Below are 19094 nucleotides of genomic sequence, written 5' to 3' on the forward strand. Positions count from 1 at the left end.
TTCCTGTGACATTGTGGCTCAGCTAACCTTTAGAGTGTAGAGCAGAAACCAAGAAGTTTGAAAGCTGGTTTAGAAAGATTTATTGAATCACACTAGGAGTGTTAGCATGTTATACGTGTCTTTTACATTAGTATCAGATGGAGCTATATTCCGGTGTTTCAGGGCCTGAAGTAAAACTAGTGTTGGATAGAGAATAGCAAAAGCACATGTAATGCCCAGCCAGTGTGGTGACAGTCTTTAAAATGTCAGTTGCCTTTTGATGGGATTAGAATCTTTGTCTGCTAGTCAGCAGGGGGAGCCTTTGCTTCATTTTTGGGTTTCAGAACTGTGCCAGTGGTGGGTTTGTAAAGAGCCAGAATGTTTATGGAAAATGCTCCTTTCCTCACCTAGGCCTGAAAAGGTTTTGGAACTAGTTTCTCCTTTGTTCCTATAAAGGAAAAACTTCTTGTCTGAGTTCTTTATAATAGTGGTTCTTAAGTGCTGCCTGGGGAGTTCTTTAAAGGGGTTGATGCTGGATGAAATAGGGGTTCTCCAGTGCTGTCCCCTGTTCAAGTTTTGAATGGCCTTAAGGTAGTGGAAATAAAATTAGTTAATGTACTGAATTTTTCACTAAGCTAAATTTCGTTCAGTTAAAGAGTTGTACTTAGTGTTAGCATTTTCTACTTTCTGCTTGTGTGTTATATTGTTTTTGTAGAAAATGGTCGTGGTAGTCTTTTTTTTTTTTTTTTAATTTCTGCCCTGGCTGGGTGGCCTGTTTGATTGGAGTGTCATCCAGTGCACCAAAAGGCTGCAGGTTCAATCCCCAGTCAGGGCACGTACCCAGGTTGCGGGTTTGATCCTCAGTCGGGTGCATATAGGAGTCGGCTGATTGATGTTTCTTTCTCACATCAGCGTTTCTCTTTCTCTCGCCCTTCCTCTCGCCCTAAAATCAATAAAAACATATCCTTGGGTGAGTATTAAAAAAAAAAACAACCTAATTGGGCAATTCATAAGGTTGACAACCCTATGATATTCCCCAAGAATTTCTGAAATTTTATACATCAGTGAAATTCAAGAGTCTGGGAACCACTACTTTAGCAAGTACTTGAGCAAATAGAGATTGGAATTTCTGAACTGAACCATTTCCAACTTTCTGGTCACTTTTTGTCCTAACTTTCCCCCTGAGGCGTTTTCTACCCTTTTATACCTAAGGAGTGAGATTTAATGACCTAATTATCTAATATCCAAGATATAGGTAAGTGTAGGTACTAGGGAAAGTTGATGTGATTGCTTTTCTTAAATGTGCTAAATTTGGGATTAAGATTGACACACATTTCTGTTGTGTTCCAGGTACTTTTGCCATAGTAGTAAGCCCTAAAATAGTTTAGAATTCCAATTTCTTAAGTGCCAAATATTAAAAAATAATTATTTAGGGACCTTTACCATCCCATTTTATTTCGATGGTGTTCATTCACTCATTCAACAGATATTTTTTGAGCCCTGCTATGTACTGTGGTCTGTTGCCAGCGGGAAGGCATGAATAAAGCATAATGCCCAATCTCAAGGGGTTTCCGTGTGAATGTCGTGATATTGTCACATATTTTTGAGCCACTTGGTGATCATTGGTGTCTTAGTACTACAGTTTGACGTGATTTTTTACTTTTATGAGGGTTCAGTTGACTTGAATGGATATTTTTGGAGCACCGGCATATAAGGGACTGTACTCAGTGCTGTGAGCCAGACAATGAAAAGAAAATATAGACTTATCTTCAAGGAACTTATGCTTCGATTATGGATGTAATTGGGGAGGGGAAAGAGATGCCACATTTAGCTGTATCACTAGGACAAATGTCAGTGCTAACGAGGGTGATGCAGAATATACTGAGAAAGAGCAGGAGGAGAGTGTTACACGTGTCTAAGGGGGAGTGGAGGAGGTTTTGAGTTGGGGGACTGGGTCCCTGGGGTGGAGGGTGTGAGGCCGTGATGGGGAAGGGCACCTGAGGTGACTGAACGAGACTAACAAACGCCTAAGGGCAGTCAGGGCTTATGTTACCTGAAGCGTCTGCTGGCTGGGACTATGGGAGAGGGAGTCTTCAAAGTTCACTTAGCAGACACACTGAGGAGCTCCTTGCATATCCAGCTTATTTATACCTATTTCTGGAGCAACTGGAGTACCTTTGAAGTTTTTGAGTGTGTTGATAACACAACAGCATCTATATATTAAGATGTTTACTTTGTTATATTTGTTTTTATGATTTTTATTAAAGATAAGGCATTTTAACTGCTTCTTTTAGAAGAATGCAAGGAAATATAATAGACCAAGCAGTGGTGAAGTGGCACATTGAGTATCATGATAAGAATCCAGGGAAGGATGTTTAAAGTCACCTTTGTCATTATCCCTACCTCGTTGTGATTTGTCTTTTCAAATTGTATGAGTTTAGATAATGTTGAGCCTCAGCTGAAGATTTCCTGACTTTAGTTATTTTTTCACAACTTAATTTAATTGGTTATAGTGAATTTGGTATTTTTTCCTGTCCCTTCTTTTGATAAACTGATGATTTTAGGATTAAGAGAGAGAACAGTATATAAAAAGCCAATATTTAGCTTTTGGAGCTCTTGCTTTATGGGACTGATAATACTGCAAATGAGGAATATTTGTATACAGTGAAGACATATTTAAATATTTTTCTGTTTTTTAAATATTTCTGGGGTGGGGTTTGTCTGGGTTTCTTATCACAATTGGTTATTACGTTGAAAAACATACCTCACTTTAAAACTCATTATTTAAAAACAGAATTATACCTCAACACTCTTAAAGACGTTTTCTTTTGGATGAGATGGAAGAAAGGAATGCTAATTAGTAATGGGCTCTTCTGTACGACATCTGTCACGTCTTTCTTATGTCACTCAGGGTCATCCTGAAAAAACATCAGTAACAGAGAGGACAGGGAAGAGTGTGTGGGTGTGTGTACGTGTATGTGTATGTACCTGTGTGTGTACGTGTGTGTATGTGTGTGTGAGTGTGTACGTGTGTGTGCGTATGTGCATGTGTGTGTGTGTGCGTGTGTGTGTGTTGGGGTCGGGGCATTCCCAGGTGGGGCTTTCTGGCTCACTTACTATGCATACACTTCTTTAGAGGGTTCAGTAGTTCTCATGGCAGGGAAATTGTCATTTTGGGGAAAGTGAAAAAGTAGGCAGAAAATCATCTCCAATAGCCAGCAGCTCACATAGACCTAAGTTTTGAGAGATTTTTTTTTTTATCTCTCTTAACATCTTAACAACCCTTTGCTTTGGCAAAAAGGGTGAATTTCTGATTGTGTATGTGCGCCTTCTCACATTAAATTTTCTCTCTTGCTTTAAGTTTTTCATGTGATTTGGTCTCCAGTAATATCATGTATTTATCATTTATTGAATGCTCCCTGGGTCCCAGGCAGGATGTAGTATGTTTGTTGTGTTTTATCACAGCAGCATCCTGTAATCTCCTCCTGCCACTGCCTTGCAGATGAGGAAGCTGGTAGCGCTTCCAGGACTAAAATGAGAATGCGGCGGATCTGGTTCCAGGTTGCAGCTTTGTCTAGTTCTGAGGCTTTGTCTCCCCCCAGCACCCTCCCCATAGTTTGCTGAGCTCAGTCTTTCTAAACACAGCTCTCTTATAACCTGCGTCTCTGTACAGTGTGCTCTCTGCTTCTGCTTCTCTGATTGTCTGGCAAACTCTTTCTCAATCTGCAAGACCCAGTGTTATCTCTATGTTCTTGATTCTTCCAGATACCTTTTTTTTTTAAGGCTTTTTATTGATTTTTAGAGAGAGAGGAAGAAAGAGGGAGAGGGAAAGAGAGAGAGAGAAACATTGATGTGAGATTGAAACGTTGATCGACTGCCTCCTGCACACCCCCTTCCAGAGATTGAGCCTACAACCGGGCATGTGCCCTGACCGGGAATTGAACAGGCAACATTTAGGTGCAGGGGGGCGATGGCCAACCAGCTGAGCCACACTGGCCAGGGCTCACTGTTACTCACGCTCCCATAGCCTTTAAAATTATTTGAATATGCCTCTTTTCTTACACTGTGGCAGCATTGAATTGATTAACTTCCGTGGCCACTCAGATTTCTGAGGGAGCAACTGTGTCTCTCCTAGCACATACTAGGTGTACAGTGAATGTTCGTGGAATTTGCTGAATGGATGTGAGATCCAGAGGATGTTATGATGAAGCCTTTCATCATATTTACTTCTGACGAAGTAATTTATCCAGTATTTTGTGGGTGCAAGTGATAATATAATGTTCAGAGCCTTCTTTTAAACTCAACCGTGCATTCATATTGAATTCATCACATATAATGCTAATTTAATGAATGGCTATAATTTCTTTATAATATGTCATTAACCTTGTTCACAGTTTAAGGGGGAAAACTGTGATAAATAGCTTGGTGGAACACACAGTAGTGGTCTTTGTAGGGCTATTAAATTCCTATGAAAATGAGACACATTAAAATGTCAAAAGGCAAGTTCATAGGAAGAGTTAGTAGGTAGGCCCAGTTTTTATTTTCTTGAGTTTTAAAGTAATTAGTTTCATGAAGTTATTTATTGGGGTAACACTTGAAGTTGAGAATTTGTGTAATTTTTCCCTGGTAATATTTTAAAATATTAGCTATTTAGCTCAACACATGTATTCTATTTATAGATTTACTCTATTTACTTATTTATTTATTTATAACTAAGGTTTTAAGCTTAGAGTCTACTTGAATATTGCATTATTATAAGGCACGAGTTACTTTTAGAGTGTTCAAATAAAATAGAATTATGAGGAAGAGAATCTTAAGAAGAAGTTAGCTATTTTTATTCAATTAATTACCAATTATTAATTATGAAACATAGCCAAATTATAGCACAAGTCTCAAAACAATGCTGGTATTTTTATTTGTATGATGAAATGAGTGAAAAAGTGCAAAAATGATATTTATGGAAAATTTACAATCCTGCAAGCTCTAGAAATCCATCTACCATTTGTTTTTAAGTAAGTACGTGTTGAAATCCTACTCTGAACATTTTTATGTCCTTGCTCATAGCAAACATGTTGTATCATTTTTGAGTTAGGTTTGCAATAAAGATTAATGAGTTAGTGTTTCAGTTTTTATGTAGCAACAACAACAAGAATTTTTCCAAGCGAGGGGGAGCGTGTGTAAAACCAGCGGAAGTTCCACAGACTTTTGGACTCTTCTGTTCTTGCGTATCAGTCTCTGGGTGTTTCCTGTCTGCCCTCTCGACTACCTATACAGCTGTTTTTCATGTGTTTCTCAGACTTGGAGAAAGACCAAGTATTTTTGACAGCTCCATGCTGAACTGCAGTATACACTTGGCCACAGGTCACGGTTGCATTTCCTCACTTGTATTTTTGCTCGTTGTGTAAAAGAAATACGAGCAGAGAGAGATTCAGAGAGCATGCGGCGTGCTGAGTAATGGTTGTCTCCCCTTGTGGATGCCCCTCCACTTACTCCGCTGTGTCGATTGCACAGGAAGGAAAAGACAGCAGAGACTGGAGGAGATGGTGTTCAGGGCTGAGCCTCCATGGGGCCCATGCTACTATAATCATGAATGATGGGAAATACTCTGTGTCATGCCTGGGAGAAAGAACTGGGCATGGACACACACACACACACACCTCTATACCATGTTGGTGAATAGACTATAATTTAGTGGAGAAAACTGCTAATCTAGCAGTCAGTTCAGTATGTAATTGATTACCAGTTCATGCATATGCATTATGTTAAAGCTTTGACTGCATATTTTAACACCAGGAATGAGACACAGTATTTAATAAATATTCATTTCATGAGGCTGCCATATTTCAAACACCCCCCTCCCCAAATTACACTCACCTCCCCCCAATTCCACAGGCACAAAAATTTTTCTTTGCCTTTGAAAATGAAAAGTACTGATTTCCAAGGTCGGTCCTTTTCAGATTGTTCCTAGGTCTTGCAAATCAAAATGGTTATTTTTACCTCATCATGGTCTTAAACAGTGGGATAAACATCCAGATTTAACATCCTGATGAAATGTCTACCCTTCCTAATTGTTTCAGTGTTAAAAGATATTTTCTCTGTGTAGTTTAGGCATACTTTCTGAGGAAGCATCATTAAGATATTGTCATCTTTTCAGTCAGTTGCTTGTACATTTCATGCCCTGCTGGTAAAACTTGATCCATTCACTGGATCAAGCCTAACAGCTTCGGCATGTTTTTCTAATATGTTCCTTTTCTCTCCCGGAAAATTCCTCTGCTTTGACCTCTGACCCCTATTCATTCCACCTCTTTCTCGGCCTAGGATACATCCTACCTCTGTCGTGAAACTTTTCCCAGGAAGTGCACTGTCATTAAGCTCTTTGATTTTCTGTAGTACTTAGTCTGTTTCACCTTATTTAGATTGTGTTAACTTGTGTCATTTTAAAAAATGATTTTAGTGTGTTACAGTGGAGCCTCCCAGGGAACATGCATGTATAATGGAGCCAGATAGATTCTGATTTGAATACTAGCGCTTTCATTTTCTAACGTTTTTGGCCTTAGGCCCAGTATTTCAGCTTTGTGCGTTTCAGTCTTCTTAAGTGTAGAATGGGATAATTCTCTGCCTTTTAGAGATGGTAGCTAATAGGCTGGGTAAATGTTTAGCTCAAGGGCAGGAGTATAGCAGGTGCTCAGTAAATGGCAGTGGTCATTGTTACTGCTGCTGTCTATATTTCTTACAGCTCCTAATATAACACTGAGCTGAGCATGTGGGAAGGTAGCGTTGAGTGTGGTTCACGGCTAGGTCACTCAAATAGCTCCTGAAATCCCATCACTTTTATGAAGGCTTCCTGTTGGCTCTGGTCTATCAGAACTACAGACCTTCCATGGCTTCTTGGGACTGTTCTTTCTGTTCCCATTATCTGTAAGGGGAGCCTCTGGTATGTATCCTGAAGTGGCTTCCAAAACAGTGATTTGCAGGATTTATTTATTTATTTTTGAGTAATGTTTTGGATTGATCCTTGCATTCTTCTAAACGTCAGCAGCCAGGATCGTCATAAATAAAGCATTTTTCACTTACTCCAAATGCAGTATGTGAAACTCACAGAATAAAATCTCAGCCAGTTGAGCTGCAAATGAATAAATTATTTTGCCCAGCTCACTTCAGCCCAGCAGACATTTATTAGCATAGTTCCTGTGTGCCAGGCATCTCATAGTTGCAGGATTTGCAAAGATGACCAAGATTTGGCTCCTGCCTGTGAGTGAGAGACATACAAACTGGTCATTTCAATCGATAACTAGTTGTAAGGTAGAGGTAAGGATGGGATCACAGATGGGAGGGTGGTTGAGGGGGAAGGAGAAGACTTCTAGGAAGATGTGACCCTCAGCCTGTGATGTCTCTCAGAGGACAAATGGGATAATCCACCTGCTTCAGGGATGGAGACCCAACTCAAAGGCTTTAATATTTTTGGGAATTTATTGCCTGCAAAGTTCACAGTAGGATTGACTCCAAGTGGCTTAAATGTCCTCATCGCCCTGTGTTAACGTGCCCGTGTAAAAGTCAAATGGCCTCCGTGATTCCAGACCTGATCCTCCTCACACAGTGCTCCTCAAGGGGGAAGAGTAAGTGTTTCTCCAGTTCCAGCTCAATCTGAGGATTCCGTTTCTCTCATAAGCTGTAAATTATACCTGTCCTTGAACCAATCCCTGTGACTAGTGGGATACTAATTGGTTTCTGTAAGTCAGGGCCTACCGTCAAGCTGAGAATAAAGTCAGTCTCATTCAAATCTTATGGCTAATAGTCACAGTAGAAGCCCACACCTGAAACCTATATGATCATATTAATCAATGTCACTCCAATAAACTTAATAAAAAAAATACAAACCTCATGGCTAAAGATAAGTGGAGAAGGGAATGGATGACCAGGAGGCAGCTAGCAAGTGTTCCTAGACCAGGGGAAGAAAAGTGAAAGTCTTTTGGGGAAAGGTAATAATATAAGCAAAAGCAAGGAAGGGTGCCCATCACAGTGCGTGTGGGAAACAGCAAGCAGTTACACGCTAATTCAACAGGTAATATGAGACATAGAAAATAATTATAAAATAATAATGTGATGATATATTTACCGCCCGTTGGATCTAGGCTCCATACATTGTTTCATTTAATTCTCACAACAACTAAGTTGGTTTGCCATCCTGTAGGTAAAGAAATTTGAGCCCAAGCTCACAGCTAGTAATATCCAAGGTAATATGGAATAGTAGTTACATTGCTTTCTGTATGTGGTAAGTGTGGGTTAGAAATGACCACCTAATCAGAGGACTGACCTTTTATTTATTCCCTTAATGAGTAGCCTCACTGTTCTCTGAACTAGCCCTTCCCACATGATCACACCAGCGGAACATGAAAAGTTCTAGCCACCTGATCTTTCTCAGTGCCATAGAAATCATCAGCATTATCATCACCTCAGGAAATTTTAAAAACTGCAGATTTTGTAGTTAATACTCACAGACTTGATAGAAGACACTTCAAAATCACTCTGTAGTGTCGGACAATCAGTGATTAGTATTTTTCATTATATGTATTTTTACTCCCTGCAGTGCTTACCATGTACTTTGTGTAGGACTGGTGACCAGTACGTGCCTGTGGGTTTGCTGTGCTCTGTTTCACTGGTGTCTTCGTCATTTGAAAGTATGAGGCTGACATGATGAAGACAAGCAGCCATGTGCAGAAAGAGCGGTTATATTTCTGATTTTGGGAAAACTGGTATCTTGCAAAGAGTCGTGATTGCTATTAGGGATTATCCTGAGCTAGAGACTTTAGCTCACAGTCAATGAAAAGAAATGTATTTAAAATGATAGGCATCTGAATCCTTTAAAAATTGGGAAGTGTATACATACTGATATATAATAACCTGATAGCTTCATCAGTTTGTAATTTATAGTGTGAACTGCTTATTTTACCCCTTGGTGGGAAAAATGAACTATGACATATTTGTGATGGGTAGTGATAAATTATAACCATTAGATTTAAGAATAGGTGACCTAATTTCCTCTAATTCTTCTTTAGGTCGAGATTTAATTTGTATCCAGTCTATGGATGGGATGCTGATGGTGTTCGAGCAGGAAAGCTATGCCTTTGGGAGGTTTCTCCCTGGTTCGCTCTTGCCTGGCCCTCTGGCCTACAGTTCCCGAACAGATTCTTTCATTACTGTCTCCTCCTGCCGACTGGTGGAAAGTTACAAGTGAGTTTGGATGTCCAGTCTTTGAAATCATGGTTTTTGGTGTGTATGTTGCTGATTCATTCTTTTCCACAAAGAGTTTGACTATCACAAATGAAGAAGAGCCTGTTTTTTGTTTTGGATAAACTGTAATTGTGGGGACTTAGAGCAGCGATTTTCAAACTGTGTGCCAGGGCACAGCAGTGTGCCAGGGCACAGCAGTGTGCCGCAAGAATTTTTAACACATGCAACACCTGACTACTTAGGGCACTGACCTTTTTTCCCTTAGATTGTCAAATTAAAAAATGGCAACAGTCAATACAACAATAGCTGTCTGGTGTGAATGAATCAGAATTATACCTATTTTTTTTGTCAGATCAGCAAAAAATACATTTTTTAGTGTGCCTCTGAGTTTTAGGAATTAGTTTGTGTGCCCTGAGATGGAAAGGTTGCCAGTCGCTGACTTACAGAGGTATCGGTCACGTACGGGAGAATATTTGAAAGGCAGTCGTGCGGAGGTTGGGAGGAGCGGTGTGTGGAGAGGCAGACCTGCCCAGGAATCCTGATGTTCCTCCTCACAGCTGTGTGACCGTCTGTCCTTTCCTGGCTGTACAAGGATCATCATGGCTTTTTGGGAGAGAAAGAACTCCCGAACACGGACCACAGTGTGGTGACGGTGGGAGCTGGGGAGGTGGGGGTGGAAGTGGGAGAGGGAATAAATGGTGATGGGGAAAAAATAGTAAGATAAAGGGGGAAAACCCCTGTCCAATTAAAAAAAAAAGGCTGCTTAACAAGTTTTTTATAAGGATTAAATGTGCGTCAAGTCGTCACCTAATAGAAAATATTCAATAATTATTGGGACCGTTCCCTGAATTATAAATAATAAAACACAGTGTCAGTGAAAAAAGCCCGACACAGAGATGCATATATGGAATTATTTTATAACAAAAAAGGAATGTATGTGTACATCGGAAGAATACTGGCAAGAAATACCAGTGTTCTTGGGAATGTTTATAAAAGAGCAATTCATAATAGAAGCGAGGCATAAAAGTGACCCTGTGAAAGCAGCTTATACTTTTTGCTGGAAGCCCTTACTGATTTTGGTGACTTGTGTTTAGAGAGATAACTTTTTCTCCCCTGCCGGCTACATTTAAGTAAAAGTTCAGGTCTGAGTTTTTGGAGGGCGTGTTTTTTGTCAGAAGGGAGAATGGGGAAAGAAAGAAATCCATGCTGGGAAAAGAAATAGACTTGGAGACTTATAACATCTTCAGTCACTTTTTTGTTATCTTACTGATGGCAACTGTTAGAACTTCAAATGTCTAAGCAACACTTCATTATAGCTTTTTGGTATTATTTTTGGCTGCCCATTTTTCCCAAGGCAGGAAGAAAATATGAATTCATCAGACAACAGCTGTAAATTTTTTTGTCTTCAGGTTTCAATATTGTGTGTATATAGCAAGGTAATGCAGTTTCCCCCTCATAAGTGGCAGTCTACCTTTTGTGAATTATTGTCAAGGCATCCAGGATTGAAAACTCTGAAAAAAGGCAAATGTTTGTGACTAAGCAGAAGTTAACTGATGGAAGTAGTGTATCATTATGTCACATTTCTTCTGTAACTTCTGTGGCTCTTGTCCAAAGGAGATGAATGAATTGTGGCATTGCTACTGGTAATAAATAATGTATTATAGTTATCTTGAGAGGTTGAGAAAAATATCTGTATAATACATTCAAGCCTGTCAGAACTTAAGCAATATTGAGATCTGCTTTTCAGCTTTCCACCCAGTCCTGTGTCTCAACTCTTGCCAAGGAGTGATACTGGCAGTGCTACACAGGGGTCACAATACAGAGATTTGAACGCTCCATGACTTACTCTTTGAAATATGTGCATAGGAATTAATTTGGTAATAACTCCAGGAGTCACTGGATGAGGGAGCAATATGTAGGTTTCCTTGATGTGTAAATTTAATCTCACAGAAGCTCACACTGTTTAACTGTGGTGATTCAACATCCCAGTCTATTAAATTCATCTCCATCTAGGACTGAAAAGTACATACTTTTTATGTGGGTCTTTTATAATGGTAAAAATGCATGGGATATGGGATGATTATGAAATGATGACGATCGAGGGTTTATAACATTAAATAGTATGTTGTATTTATATATGCTTTCAAGTTTAATAGACAATTAAATTATAATCACGGGTGCAATTTAGGATGGGAGAAGGCATGAAAACTGCAGGTCTTTTGAGACTTCACTCAATATATTTATAATCAGTTAATAGAATGTAATCAGTTGGTATAAAAGCCTTCAAAGACAGAATTCATTTTCATTTTTTTCCTGAGTTTAATCTTCAAGCTTTAATAAGAATGGAAAAAAGTTAAATTGGATCCAAAGAAGAAAAATAAAAATGAGCAAGGTTTAGAAAATAGGAGGGATAAGAAAACATGGTAGATATTTAAGAAACAATTTCACTTACAAGAATCAACTAACAATTTTGACAAAAATATTTCTTATAAGAAAGTTTGTAGGACAAATGTTTTAAATTGTAGAGGGAGAATGGAAAACAACCTAAGTGATCAAAATAGGAGATCAGGTAATTAAACATCCATTTAATACTGATGTTTAATTACTTAAAAAACAATCTCAGTTATGTTCAGAGAGGACCTAGGGAAGGCCAGGGGCCTTTGACTTCAGTGTGCATAGATTCACCTGGGAAGCTTGTTATAAAACTCACATTTACAAATTCTCAACCCCCAATACTAGATTTTGATTTAGTAATTTTGGGATAAGTCCCAGAAATTGTCATTGCGTATACACACTCCAGGTAGGATTCTAATTCAGGGACACACATTGAGTGTTGTTTTTCTTTTGAAGTGAGAGAATTGTTTGCCTTTTTTGGAGAGGGTAGCTTAGGTACCACTGTTCTCTTGGCCATATATATTAAAACTTTGAATCATTTTTAATGATCTTTTTCTTTCTTTTCTCGTCAGAGTTAGTTAGTAAATCCTGATCTTTCTGCCCCCCCCCACCCCCCCATTCAGCCCACGCTTCCAGTTCCCTTTGGCATTGAGCCTTTTATCTTTTCACTTGGATTTCTGGTTTTCTTACCTCTAGGTTTTAGTGTCCTTCTTATAACCATCTTTTTAAAACATCTCTTTAAGCCAGAATTTTTGTTTCCCATTAAAAAATCCAAACTTTCATTTTCAAAAAATTTGAATTTATTTGGGTTACATTGGTTAATAAAATTATACAGGTTTCAGGGGTATAATTCTGTAACACATCATCTGAATATTGCGTTGCGTGTTCACCACCTCAAGTCAAAACTTTCTTATATTGACTTTTAGTGCTCTTTATAATCCACTGCCATTTTACCTCTGTTATGTTGACTTTCAGATTTGGAAGGGACTTTTAAAATTAACTGGTTCAACTATCCTCCTTTTTTCACCTCCTAGATATGTTTTTGCCTAAAACACTGATTTTTGCACAATATCATATATTGCCTTCTTGTATTATGCTGAGGTGTTCCAGAGGATGTCTTGCATTATCAGGTTCCTGAGAGCAGAATCTGTCTTAAATATCTGCTCACTGATGGAATAATTTGGTTTGTTGATTCATGCTTTCAGAAAACATTTTTCAAGAGGCTTCTATGTGCCACACACTGTGCAAAATGCAAGAAATGCAAATTCAAATAAGGCCTGTCTCTTGTCCTCAAGCAGTATGTAAGCAAGTCGGGGAGGTAGCAAATCAGTTGGCTGTTTCAGTTCATTTTGATACAGGCTATAGGAAAACTGCACAAGTTACTGAGGAGGTCTACAGGTGAGACCTTTAAAAAAGAGTTGGGTGTAGGGAGGCTCCCTGAAGAAGTATATGGATTTTTCATGAGTTATATTTTCTCTCCTCTGTGCTCAATACTTTCCTTTTACCCCTATAGTGGCTCGCAGTACATTGTACGTAGATAATAGGCTTTAAATTCATATTTTAAAATACATTTGTTGAATTTAATTGACAGTATTTTAAAAAGAAGATTGTATTCTTCATCAGTCTTAGGCTCTTGTCAAATTGAAATATTTGGAGTTCTCTGTAGATGTTCAGGGCTTTTCTCTCCTCTCTTGCTCGTGCTGTACTCTATCTGAAATGGTCTTCCTTTCTTCTCTACACATCAAAATCATGTGTGGAAGCTTCCCTGCTCCCTTCAGTTCTTCTATGACCTGGCTTTAAGTAACATCTCCTCCTTCTCAATTCAGAGTAGTTTTTCACTGCTTTCCACAAGTACTGTTCATGCTTTCCATTGATATTACGTATTTGCTTGTTTTTCTCCTTGACTGAGCTAAGTGATCTTTGATGGTAGGGATTTTGTATCCTCCAAAGTGCCCAGCATTGTACCTTGTTGAAAGTAGGTGTTTAAGAAGAACTTGATGAAGGAGTGAAAAATTTGTAAAGAATGTTTCTATTTTGTTACTGGCTTCTCTTAATGAAAATGATTCTCTCTGGCATAATCAAGAGTGTTTTAGCTGTAGTTGAAAAGGAACAATGGAAGGCTTTGTATCCAGAGCTTTCCGTTTCTAGTAGAGTCCCCAGAATTAAATATCAAGGTTCCAAAACCCTGCTATCCGTTGAGGTGCCAACTATGTTTCATTTGAAAATAAGTGATTGTGGACGGTTTACTTTTGTACTCTGTGACGCCTCCACCCATATTTTAGTTACTTGCTGCTGTTTTTACGATGTGATACAGAAGAGCACTAAATTATGTGGTTGAGTTTGTCATTGGTGCTCTACAGGACCCATTAAGCATTTGTAGTTATTGGACCGAAAAGCACCACCAGTCACCTGGAGACCTGCTGTATTTGTGATTACTGCCTCTCTGTTTTAAGAAACATGTGTCACATTCTTTCATGGAATCTTACCATATTGGGCCAGATTATTCTTCAGCAGTCCCAACAAGGCAATCTTATTCTTTAGTTTATATCACTGAACACTTGAATGGTAAGAAAAAAAATCCAAGCATTTTCTTTATTTCAGAATTTCCAAGTCTGCTTGGAATTCTTTGGTTTTGGAAATAGATTTCCATGTACATTAATGGTCACAGTTAAGAGGATTTAAGGGAGAACCATAAAATAGATGCTATTGTGAGTTTGTCATCATCTAAATTTACTGTCAGCTATGTTTAGTAATAAAACACTCTTCTGAGTCGTCTTCCAGGACGAGAAATGATCTGGATTTAGAAATCAGGAGTCAATTTTGGCTGTGTCTCAGCCTGCTGTTTTGATGTTAATGAGGCCATTTTAGGGGTTCACTTAGTCCTCAGATGAAATAATAACTCTTTGTAGTTATATAAGAAGCTTCAAACAGCTCTGAAGCTTTGGATTTTTGCAACGACCTCATTAATATCTGTATCATCTTCTGGCAGGTTGGTGTCTACAGGAAATTAACCACCTATGTAATTAACTGTCTAAGGTTAGATCCATAGCAAGAGCAGCTCTGGGCTCGTGGTCTAGTCATCAGTGCATACTGTTTCTGTTACCGTGAACTGGAGAGAGTAAACCAATCCTATTTGGAGGTTGGAATGTAAAGTCTCATTATTTGGCACTTCTGGAGAAGTAGGCATTTTTGAAAGCCAGTCTCATGGTATGGACACATTTGCTGCAGCTGCCTCTGGGATTTTTTTTAGCATGGTTTTACAAGGCCGAGATCTTCACCCTCTTACCTGTTTTGTCTCATTTCCCATGACTCAGCACTCCCTGCCATGCATCTCTCCTAAACTGTTGTGGCCTTTTATGTTTGTTTTTACTGCTGCGTGCCTTTGCATGCGCTGATTTCTTTGCCACAGTGCCTTTAACTCTTTACCAGCACGATGAGTTTTCACTCTTTCTTTAAAATGTAGCTTTCTTCTCCTGAACTTACACCAAGAACATATATGTTCTTTCACTTCAGTTTCTGTCTCTGCCACTGTGTTCCCTTGGTACTGCATGCATGCCTTCTGTTAGCACAAGGCGCTCTAAGCTACACTTGTTTGTTTGTATGTGAATCTCCACTACTTTGGGAGGTCCTGATGGATATAGACCATGAGTAGTTTTTCCCATTGTCAGTGCTTGTATTAGACGCCTGCTGCATGTTAATTGAATGAATGAAATTCATATATAGTAAGCTTTTGTATTAACTATAAGACTGATCTTTGGGAATGCTTTGCAAAATCTGTCTTCATTTATAGTCATTCTGCCTGCAACTGAAATTGGAGATTTTTTACAAATGAAGTACAGTATTCCTGGCTGAGATAGGACAGTTTAAGAGCTGGTATATGATATTTGAATACCAGTGTACATTTCAGTGCTTATTTAGATATCCCCCATTGCCTTCAATGAGGTCCCAGATGTTCACATGGTCAGACATCTTTCTCTTAGGTCATACGAGGTGTCTGAATATATCTGTTACTGATTTTCCTCTTAGCTATGGAAGAACAATACAGGGAGTTTTGATTCAAAAGGAGGGAAAGGAATCTATGAGCCTGAAGCTCCTTCATGTAGAGTAGGATTATTACTCTAATATAGCATTAATTAATGGGAAACAAGCAAATTTATAATTTCTTGGCTAAATTAATCATTCCTAGATTGAATTATATTTATAAATTATTTTAAAGAATGATTTGAGCTAAATGTCACTATTGAAATAAAAGCTGTAAAATATTTACAGAAAGTAATAATGTGCATTATTGAGAACTTACTACATACCAGATAATCTAGGTTATTGATCTCTCTCCTTATATAAACCTTTATCTGTTAATCTAAAATGAATGCTTGAGCACCTAATGTGTACCAGATATACACTAGATACTGTATTACTTTTTAATTCTTTTAACAATGCTTGAGTTAGAGATTAGTATTACCGTTTTATACATGGGGAAGATAAGACACAGAGAGTTTAATTTGCTAAAATTCACTCAACTAGCAAGTGATTTAGCTGGGGCTTAGACTCAGGTCCTCTGGGTTCCATAGATTATGCATTAATAATTTCTGCTACATCTGGCTGCTTTGCATTATTTACATTTTTTTTTCTATTTGATGCTTTGGTGCTAGATCTTTCTTGAGTATTGTTATTTGTCACATAAAATCTTAATGGAAATGCTTTGATAGTTGGCATAGATTTTTCCCCAGTATTGAATTTTGGGACATATGGTTATAATTTCTTGATCATGACAGTTTTACATAGTCTTATGTCACAGTATCATTCAGTAAGAATTCAATTCTAAATTTTACAGTTTTTAAAACCAAGGTAAAAGTGGTTCATAAGGTTTATAGCTTATGTGCTTTATTTTCTTTTCTTGATCAGCTTTATTGAGATTATGTGCTTTTAAAGTTTAAAATAATTTCTACTTTTAAACTCTGAAGTCACTTACAATTATTTCATCTCTTTCAAACAGGTACCAAGTACTTGCTTTCGCAACGGATGCAGATAAAAGACAGGAGACTGAACAGCAAAAACTTGGTTCTGGAAAAAGACTTGTCGTAAGGCCATTTTTTTGTATATAAAAATTTCAGTAATGTTATATTTATTTTATTATTGATTTATTGATTTATTTTTTATATTAAATTTTTTTCTATTTTTCAATTACAGTTGACATTCAGTATTATTTTCTATTAGTTCCAGGTGTTCAGCATAGTGGTTAGACATTTATATAATCTACAAAGTGATCCCCCCGATGAGTCTAGTACCCACCTGGAGCCATATATAGTTATTACAATGTTATTGACTGTATTCCATATGTCATACTTTATATCCCGTGACTATTTTGTAACTACCAATTTATACTTTGTCCCTTTACCATTTCCACCCAGTCCCTTACCCCCTCCCATCTGCCAACCATCAGTTTGTTCTCTGTATCTATGACTCTTTGCTTTGTTTGTTTATTTAATTCTTTAGATACCACATATAAGTGAAATTACACATTTGTCTTTCTCTGTTTGACTTATTTCACTTAGCACAATACCCTCTAGGTCCATCCATGTTGTTGCAAATGGTAAGATTTCATTCTTTTTGTGGCCGAGTAATATACCACTGTGTATATATACCACATCTTCTTTATCCAAGTGTCTATCGATGGGCACTTAGGTTGCTTCCATATCTTGGCTATTGTAAATAATTCTGTAATGAACATAGGGGTGCATATCTCTTTTCGAATCAGTGTTTTCGATTTTTTCAGATAAATACCCAGAAGTGGAATCTCTGGGTCATAAGGCAGGTCCATTTTTAATTTTTTGAGGAAACTCCATACTGTTTTCCACAGTGGCTGCACCAGTCTGCATTCCTACCAACAGAGCATGCGGGTTCTCCACATCCTGGCCAACACTTGTTGTATGTTGATTTATTGATGACAGCCATTCTGACAGGTGTGAGGTGATATCTTTCATACCTGGAGCAATCATATCGTTTCCCTGATTTGTTTCCTTTCATTAAGGGATTGCTGTCCTTTGTTGTCTCATATCCAGTGCTTGCAAACTGTTGTTTCATATATTTTGTCCATTTTGTGGTTGTTTCAGGTGGGATTCTTTTCCTGTTACTCCATCTTGGTTGGACGTGGAAGACTTTTAAAATCATTTTTCTTAGTAAACCCCTGTGTTTTTTGAGACTTATTAATTTAGAATGTGGTGTGTTTTCCTAAAAGGAGGGCACAGAGAGTGGCACCCAGTATGTAGTGAATTGAAAGTATTTAATGGCTGAGTCTGAGCCTGCAACCTCAGAGACCTGATGTCCCTTCCACTCTGAGTAAGTCGTCCTCCCTCATAGTCAGGGACACGTTGCCCTGAGTTACAGACACTGATATGCAGTGCAGGAATGCCAGCCTATTACAGTGTAGCGAGGAATGTAACTGCCACGTGACTGACGTTCATGTCTTGTGTCCAGTGGGATCTTTTCATTAGGTAAAGCTACATTTAAACTAAATAGTCATCACATGATTTCTTGGTGTTGAATCCTTTTTAAATCAGGCTGTTTTCTTGCTATTGAGTTGTCTGAGTTCCTTGTTATTTTTGGGTATTAACCCCTTATTGACTTTATGGTTTGCAAATATTTTCTCCCATTCCGTAGATTGTCTCTTCACTCTGTTGATTGTTTCCTTTGCTGTGCAGGAGCTTTTTGGTTTGATGCAATTCCTATTTTTTACCTGTGCTTTTGGGGTCATATCCAAAAAATCATCACCCAGACCAATGTCAGGAAGCTTTCCCCTATGTTTTATTCTAATAGTTTTATAGTTTTCGTTCTCATGTTTAAGTCTTTAATACATTTTGAGTTGATGTTTGTATATGATGTGAGGTAGGGGTTCAGTTTTATTCCTCTGCATATGGATATCAAGTTTTCTCAGAACAATTTATTGAAGAGACTGTCCTTTTCCCATTGTGTATTCTTGATACATTTGTGGAGGCTCAATTGACTGCAAATGCATGGATTTACTTCTGGGCTCTCTGTCCTGTTCCATTGGTCTAGATGTCAGTTTTTTATGCCAGCACTGGGCGGCTTTGGTTAGCATAGTTACGTAGTATATTTTGAAATCTGGTCGTGTGATGCCTTCATCTTTGTTCCTTTTGCTCAAGATCGCTTTGGCTATTTAGAGTCTTTTCCAGTTCCATCTGAGCTTTAGAAATTTTTTCTGTTTCTATGAAAAATGCCATTGGAATTTTGATAGGGCTTTGACTCTGTAGATCACTTTGGGTCAAATGGACATTTTAATAATAATTTGTTTAATCCATGAACACAGCATGTCTTCCCATTTATTTGTGTTCTTCAGTTTCTTTCATCAGTGTTTTATATTTTCAGTGTACATATCTTTCACCTCTTTGGTTAAATTTACATGAATATTTTTGAACCACCGAATAGCTAATATCATCTGGTAAAATATGGAGCAAAAACTACTAGTGTCT

The 19094-nt window shown here is 38.1% G+C and overlaps 1 protein-coding gene across 3 annotated transcripts in view; it reads left to right on the plus strand.

The window, feature by feature from the left end:
* BBS9 (Bardet-Biedl syndrome 9) overlaps nt 1–19094 on the plus strand; it is a 265204-nt gene that overhangs the window by 45244 nt on the left and 200866 nt on the right. For all 3 annotated transcript variants that reach the window (XM_016222276.2, XM_087821252.1, XM_016222277.2), the window contains 2 exons: nt 9036–9210; nt 16601–16685. In XM_016222276.2, coding sequence (XP_016077762.2) covers nt 9036–9210; nt 16601–16685 — 260 coding nt within the window. The remainder of the gene's footprint in view (nt 1–9035; nt 9211–16600; nt 16686–19094) is intronic.

The sequence above is a fragment of the Miniopterus natalensis genome, chromosome 10 (assembly GCF_054644295.1).
Source record: "Miniopterus natalensis isolate mMinNat1 chromosome 10, mMinNat1.hap1, whole genome shotgun sequence".
Classification (NCBI taxonomy): domain Eukaryota; kingdom Metazoa; phylum Chordata; class Mammalia; order Chiroptera; family Miniopteridae; genus Miniopterus; species Miniopterus natalensis.